This window comes from Hyalella azteca, unplaced genomic scaffold (assembly GCF_000764305.2).
Source record: "Hyalella azteca isolate HAZT.00-mixed unplaced genomic scaffold, Hazt_2.0.2 contig11629, whole genome shotgun sequence".
Taxonomy (NCBI): Eukaryota; Metazoa; Arthropoda; class Malacostraca; order Amphipoda; family Hyalellidae; genus Hyalella; species Hyalella azteca.
This window is the reverse complement of record NW_025941620.1, coordinates 177420-184744: the sequence shown is the minus strand read 5'-3', so window position 1 is coordinate 184744 and position 7325 is coordinate 177420. Positions and strand designations below refer to the sequence as shown.

General features: G+C 37.5%; 1 protein-coding gene across 1 annotated transcript; it reads left to right on the top strand.

Annotated features, from left to right (window-relative positions):
- The first annotated feature begins 1067 nt into the window (after window positions 1–1067).
- On the top strand, window positions 1068–6957 carry LOC108676480. The gene is made up of 5 exons (XM_018164560.2): window positions 1068–1382; window positions 1610–1747; window positions 4119–4383; window positions 4839–4998; window positions 5283–6957. The coding sequence occupies exons 1-5, from the start codon at window positions 1277–1279 to the stop codon at window positions 6930–6932; spliced, it is 2319 nt and encodes a 772-aa protein (XP_018020049.1). The 5' UTR covers window positions 1068–1276; the 3' UTR covers window positions 6933–6957.
- Window positions 6958–7325: the final 368 nt, after the last annotated feature.

Below are 7325 nucleotides of genomic sequence, written 5' to 3'. Positions count from 1 at the left end.
GTCAAATTTGACAGTTGACATGGCTCTACCAAATAGTGAACAACTGTTTTTATAGGAAGAATATTATGGTTTGAGACTTTTAAATACGTCTGTGAATATATTAGGAATCCTTTAAGTATACTTGTATTTGCTGATTTCAAGTCGTAAATAAATTAATAGATGTGTAAGTTGAGATGTTGGATTTCGACACATGAAAACTAATTCCGACACAACTTGAATTGGACACACACAGATCGTTCAAAGCCTGTCTCTTATACACATCTAGATGTGTATAAGAGACAGGTCACCATTTCAACCATCAACAAACGCATGGAACTAAAACAAAGCTTAATATAAAGGAAAAGCTGGAGAGGTGACGGAATTACCTACGATGTCGGAATATACCGCGTTTACCCTATATTAAAAAATATAACTCAGTACTCACAGCGACAGCAGTGAGTGATGGAGAGCACATACCTAATGCTGCACATTTTCTCGTCGACAAAAACTTGAGGTCACGGACGGACAGACAGACGGACATGGCGAGCACAAAAGTGCATTTTTTCCATAAATGAGAAAATGCGCTAAGAAGAGGAGGGGGTCAAAATTGAAAAATATCACAAAAAATTTGAAAATTACCAAATGATCTTTAGATATTGCTTTATGCATTGGATGATAGCTGCTACTGCTGTGTCTCTAGATGCTTTAGCTTGAAAATCCCTGGAGGAGATCCAATACCCCATTTTTTGCAATTTTCTATGAACTTCACATTTCTTTCATTTTTTAAATTTACATGAATAAACAAGTCATTGATTTCTATTAGACTATTTTAGGCAAGAAGGTACTGGCTTTCTTGATTAAAAATAAATAAATATATATATATATATACCGTCAACCGGGGTAATTCGGGACGATTTTGAGTGTTTTTTGTTAATAACTTCTTACGATGAAACATTTCATAAACAAGTTTAGGCTCATTTTTATACTACATAGATAGGAAAAATGTTGACGTTTACGCCACTATTTTTAGTTTTGCAATATTCCAATTAGTTTTGCTACTATAACAGTTTTACGCCGTGTCGGAGGACTGTCCCGAATTACCCCGCCAGTCCCGAGTTACCCCGGTTGACGGTATATCTTGTCTTCTGGTCTTCAACAAAACCTGCATTAAAGAACAGCTTCTGCCAAACTACACCAATATATCTCTTGTTTGCACAATTGCACTGCACATATTACTGTGATATATTACTGATTTCATAGTAAGAACTGATAGCAAGTCATTAGTCATTGGTGTGCCATGGCAATGCTAGCTGAGCCTCGAATGAAGGGACGTCACATTCGGGCAAAACGGGAGGCAACTCTCCACACTAACAAAATGTTACAAACACAACTCACAATAGAAGGTATGTCACTACTTATGTTTCATTATATGAATTGTAAAAAAAGTAGAGTATAGAATTTATGAATGTACTTGATTCTTGTTTGATTTTTATAAATGTAAATTCTTTAATGATTCTTATTAACAGATATGTACAAATTCTCAGATTTTTCTGAACCATAATATTTGCTCCTAGGCACCACCATTCATTTTTAGTTTTCAAATGTAAACTAAACATTCATTTGTTTTTAGATGCTGATTATACTACTGGGCTTGGAATGGCCAAAAAACTCATGGAAAATCTTGGATGGAAAGAAGGTCAGGGACTAGGTGCCTCTAACCAAGGACTTCCAGAACCAATCAAAGTCCATCAAAATTGTGAGAGCCGAGGTGAGTCTGTTTTATTTCAGTCTTTCCAACAATATTCAAACTTGGAAAAAATAACCTTAATTGAGAAAGTATTAGGCCTCATTGTTTTTAGATAGGCACTTTAGCAATTTTTATCCAGAAAGGCTCTATTTTATTTATTTATTTTCTAATTCACCACTAGCAAACATTTTTCAATGAGCACACAGGTTTCTCAATGAATTGTGTGAGGCAGCACACAGGTGTCTTGATGAATTGTGTGAGGCAGCACACAGGTTTCTTAATGAATTGTGTGCTTGTGATTTTTGTGAGGCAGCCTGCAATTATTTTAGCACTGCACACATACTATCATCAACAAATTCTATGTGGTTTAATTTTTCAGTGCCACTTCTTGTTTCTTGAACATGAACTCTAACCATTTGAGTTTCACATCTGCCGTGCATAATGTTAACTTTCTGCATCAAAGGTAGCATAGGCTCTTTGACTCGTTGGCAGTTTATGTATGTCTGCATAATGTCTCCCATCAGCACAAACATTTTACTTGAGAACAATTTGAATGGATGTAGTGCCTTATTTTTAAAATATTGACATAGGTATGTTCAAAAGCTCAGACATTGTTGTTATGCTGGTCAAAATGCAGCTACAATTTTTACATCTGGCAACCTTGTTCCTTGAAATACCAGAGTGAGTGAATTTTAAGACTTTTATTCATTTCATAAATATCCTAGCCACATGGCAAGATATTCTGGTTAAAAATTACATAATAATTGAAAGGCAATCACTTTTACACAAATAAAAATTCTTTTAGAAAACATTTAGACAAAGCCACAAAAAGTTTGATTCACTAGAGAGAGGAAAATGTAGGTAAGTTGACTTGTAAAGTATAAATGTAGACTTTGAACACTTTAACCACAGCTAAAACTTATGGCTAATTTAATTTTCCAGTTCTTAGGTCTACAGTCTGTCCAGGAAATGCAGCATGTTTCAAAACTTTCAAAACTGCATATCGTCCCTGACTTTCAAAAATTATTCATAATTTCAAAGAGGATATTTATTACATATAGGTATTCAGGGGTTTGACAAAATAGGGGGAAACACCTAAGAAATCCATAAAATATATTTCAGTGTAGTGTAGGTTTGCCTTTGCAGAAATTACAGCCTCAATTCTGCGAGGTATTGATTCATACAAATTGCAAATTGTTTCTAAAAAAATTTTAACCCATACGGTACTTCAGTTAAAACTCCCTCCAGCTCTTTTAAAGATGATGGTGGCTAGAATCAACTCCTTACATTTATCTTTAAAATTGACCATCAATGCTCAATAATATTCAGGTCTGGTAATTGTGGTGGTAAAACGAGATGCTCATTTTCAGTGGAATGTTCTTTGTGCCATTATTTAACAATTAATGCTTTATTGATCGGGGCATTATCATCTTGAATGATGGTGTTCCTCTCCAGAAACAGTGCTTTTGGACCATTGTATGAACTTGGTCCTCCAAAATTCCTAAATAATCACGACTGTTGATTCCTCCATGAAGAGAAATCATTGGTCCGTCGGATTTCCAGGAAATAGCATCCCAGATCACCACAGATCCTCCGCCATGTTTTATGGTTGGGAGGAGGCAGCCCGGATTAAATGACTCTTTGGCTGTTTATGAACATAAACTCGGCCAGAGGTTGGAAATAAGTTGAACAATGACTTGTCAGAGGCAATAACATTTTTCCACTGTTTGAGGGACCAATTCTGTAGGGTTTTGCACCACTCTAAATGCTTTGAAGCATTTGAATTTGAAACCAGAGGTTTTCTAATTGCAGCTCTCCCATAGAATCCAGATCTGTGCAGCTCTTGGTGGTCAGATTTTATGGAAACTGGGTTCAGTAGATGTCCATTGAGGTCTGCAGTAATTCAACAGCTGTGGTCTTTCGATAGTCCCTCACAATTCGATTTAGGTACCAACGTTCTCTCTCAGGAAATTTCTACTTTCGGCCTGACGTTTTTCCTTTCGGCCAGACATTTCCTTCTCTTTCAGAAGCAGTCATTACTTTTGAGACAGTACCTCTGGAAACGTCAAGCATTTAAGAAGTTTCTGTCACACTAGCACCTGCCATATGGGCACCAACAATTTGGCCTTGTTGAAAGTCAGAGAGGTTTGCCATTCATGGGTTATTGGTTGGGTTACAGACTCAAAAATGTACTGAAAATATCTGTGCAAGGATAAAATATCAATTAGCAGCAACAATAAAACATGAAAATATGTCACGTTTTCGTTGTTTAAATTACGACATCAAAATTTCAGGCATTTCCCTTATTTGTCCAACCCCTGTATGTAAATACCTAATGTCAACATTCATTTTACTGTATTTTTTCAGCAGATGAATTTCATTTACATTACAGGTGTGGGCTATTCAGCAAAGCGTGGAGTCGAACAAGAGCATCATGCTGCACATTATGAGAGGTTTGAGAGCGTCCTTGCTTTCCTTTCTGCTGCAAACCGGAAGAAAAAACAGAAAGATGATAGAGAAAGCAAAAAAAGAAGCCTAAGTGTCCATGATGGTAGTGACGAAAGTAGTGAGAATCAAAGTGAAAGACACAACACCGGATCAGAACCATCAGATGGGGAAACACAAACCAAACCCAAAAGAGAGCGTAATCGTCTCGAGTGAGTTTATTGCTTATTGATAACTCATAATGATATATCATTAACTTTAGTTTGGGCTGCCTGTTACACCACGTGTGTAGTGGCGTACAACCATACATTTCTATTTCAACTGTAATACGTTCTTTTTATATTGCCATTAAATAAACCTTGTAGAAATATTTGTCAGAAATCATTATATTTCAGAGCTAGTGAAGTTTCAAGCTTGAAAATATTTTATCCCTGAAGTAATGTCTCAACATGCAAACGACTTGAAAACAATATTTACATATATATACAACGCTGATTTGAAAAAACTAAGTTGATTAGACGAAACAATGTTTAAAACAATGTTTATGATATGTAACATCACTGGAGGGATTGGTCTTGTAGTACTTTATCATTTCAATTAAAGAATTAAAAGCAAAGAAAATAGACGAAAAAAGTCTATTGTATGTAACCAGCTTGTCCTACTGCAGGTACCACAAGAGGACGCGAGCTAAGGATGTCAGCAATTACTCTCGCAATGACCTGGACTGCGTTCTCGGGGCCAAAGCCCACGCCCTCTACTCCAACATTGTCAAAGAAAACGAATTAGAAACGGCCGATAAATTTCCAGTCTCACAGCTCAGCACAACGGTATTTACTTAACGCATTTCTATGTGCCATAACCCGCTGTCAAAGGATACATTATCCATTGAAGGGCAGATACCTTTAGCTATTCTATTTGTTGATTTCTGAGTTTCAATTGTTTCAAATAACATAAGTAAAATGTATTACCATAGTAGTTGTTGAATATTTATCGTTATCTTGTGTTGCAAAATATGGTACATGAGATGTATCAATGTTATATGGCAGCTCCTTGATTTTAAATTTATCAAATTTTCAAATGATTAGCATGCCTAATGGCGTCTCTTTATTAGGACTACTTCACTGGACTCCAAGAATCTAAGTCCAGTTTTGCTATTGATGAAGAAGCCGAGGAAGATGTGGACACCTCACCCGTCTTTGCAGCTCAAATTGACGCGGAAAATTCCATGAACAACGAAGAACAGAAACCGGATGACGTCATCCAAAAATGTTTTGAAGACAGAATGGCTAGTAACTACGCCAACTCTTTCGTCAAGTCGGAAGACGTACCGACATCTGGTATTGAGGAATCTTCGGTCGACACCGCGGCTAGCGAGGATGTAAAATGCAAAGCCAAGAAGAAAAAGAAGAAAAAATCCAAGAAATGTAATGATGCAGATCTGCCTTGCTCAACGGACATTCTTGAACATGATAAAGAAAATTTGGCTGATGAAACTGGCAGTGAAGTAGAACCACAAGTGAAGAAGCCGAAGAAAAAATCTCGAAAAAAGACGGAAGAACCATCTTTCGTGGCGATTGTTCCTGAGGAAGATGAGAAATCAAACTACAGTGATCGTGTACTAAAATCTAATTCAAAGAAAAAATTGCGGAAGGATGGATCATCTGTTGAACGCGAAACAAAGGAAGTTGATGAAAGTGATGCCCATGAAACTATGAAAGAGAAGGTTGTGACCACGAGCATTGACGTGGCAGTTGAGCCTTTGACCGGAGAATATTCAGAGTCTGGCCTTAAGATTGCTGTTGCAAGTTCAAAAAAGAAAAAGTCCAAAGTGAAGTATCAGGCAGAAACGTCCCAGGTTGCAGAAGTTGAAGAAGCGGTCATTGGTAAAACACCTGCCGCAAAGTCAAAAAAGAAGTCAATAAAATGCTTAACGAAAGCGAATCTTTGTACCGATAGCTACAGTGCTGTGGATACGGGTACTGCACAGAAGGATACGGGTACTACACAGAAAGCTACGATTGAGGCAGCAAGTCCTGCTTTGAGCGCAATCTGGAAGAAGTACTCGCATCGGTATGCAACAGCCTTTGTGCAAGGAGATATTTTACCAGGTAATGTTGAAAATAAGAATGACAGTGATGATGTGCCTGATAACAACGAATCTCAGATCGCGTCAAAACCTAAGAAAAAACGGAAGAAGAAAGAACCGTTTTCAGTCACTCCTGAGAAAGTTGTGAAAGACGATGTAAGTAACGTAAATGAAATGCTTTCCGATGAGGTTCTTCCTGTGAGAAACAAAATTGATAAGGAAAAAAAGCATAAAACTTCCAAATCAAAGAATAAACGGAAAGTTGGCGTTTCACCGTCCGAACATGTTGATGCTGAAAACAACGTGGGCGATCTTCCAGCAGTGGATAAGGCAAGTGTTTCCACAAATTTGCTTTCTGTAGAAGAGACGGTAGCTACAGTGCCGGTCGACGATGCATCCTCAAAAGGTTCTCAAAAAAAGAAAGACAAGAAGCAAAAAAGGTTAACCCGTGATGAAGACGCTGGGGTTCAAGAAAATCCAAGTGAATGTGAGCCTATAATGAAAAAGAGAAAGAAATCGAGGCTGGATGATGCAGTTATAACCATCAACCCTGTTGATGAAGCTGTACGCGAGAAAGGAAAGAAAAGAATGCGCGAAAACGCAGTATCTGCAGATGAAGTTTTCGAAATAAAATCAAAAAAGAAGAAAAGGAAAGATAAGGCTTCAAGCTGCTGATGTTCTAATAAATTTTATGATTGAATGTTTTGTATGAACTTCCTACTGTTCTTGGAGGTTACGGTCAGTTTCTAGCTATTGCCACGACGCCGCGTAAACCGCAAAAATTTCGTCTTTAAATTTGCTTGAGAACTTCATTTTGTTTTGGTGGTAAAATGCGTGTTCAGTTAGTAAAATTGAATATCAGTTGGCGATGAAAGTAGTCCTAGTTCATGGTTCATGTTGGATGCTCTGCCACGATTACTTTTCAGCATGTATAAAACTTCATAGTCGAGAAGTACCGCACTCTAATAATAGTCCAAAGGCTCTCAAACGGTCGTGGGTTGGTGTATCAGATGACAAGGACGCATTCAGTGTTGGAGAACAAAGATGCTAAGAAAGGTTATAGCTCGT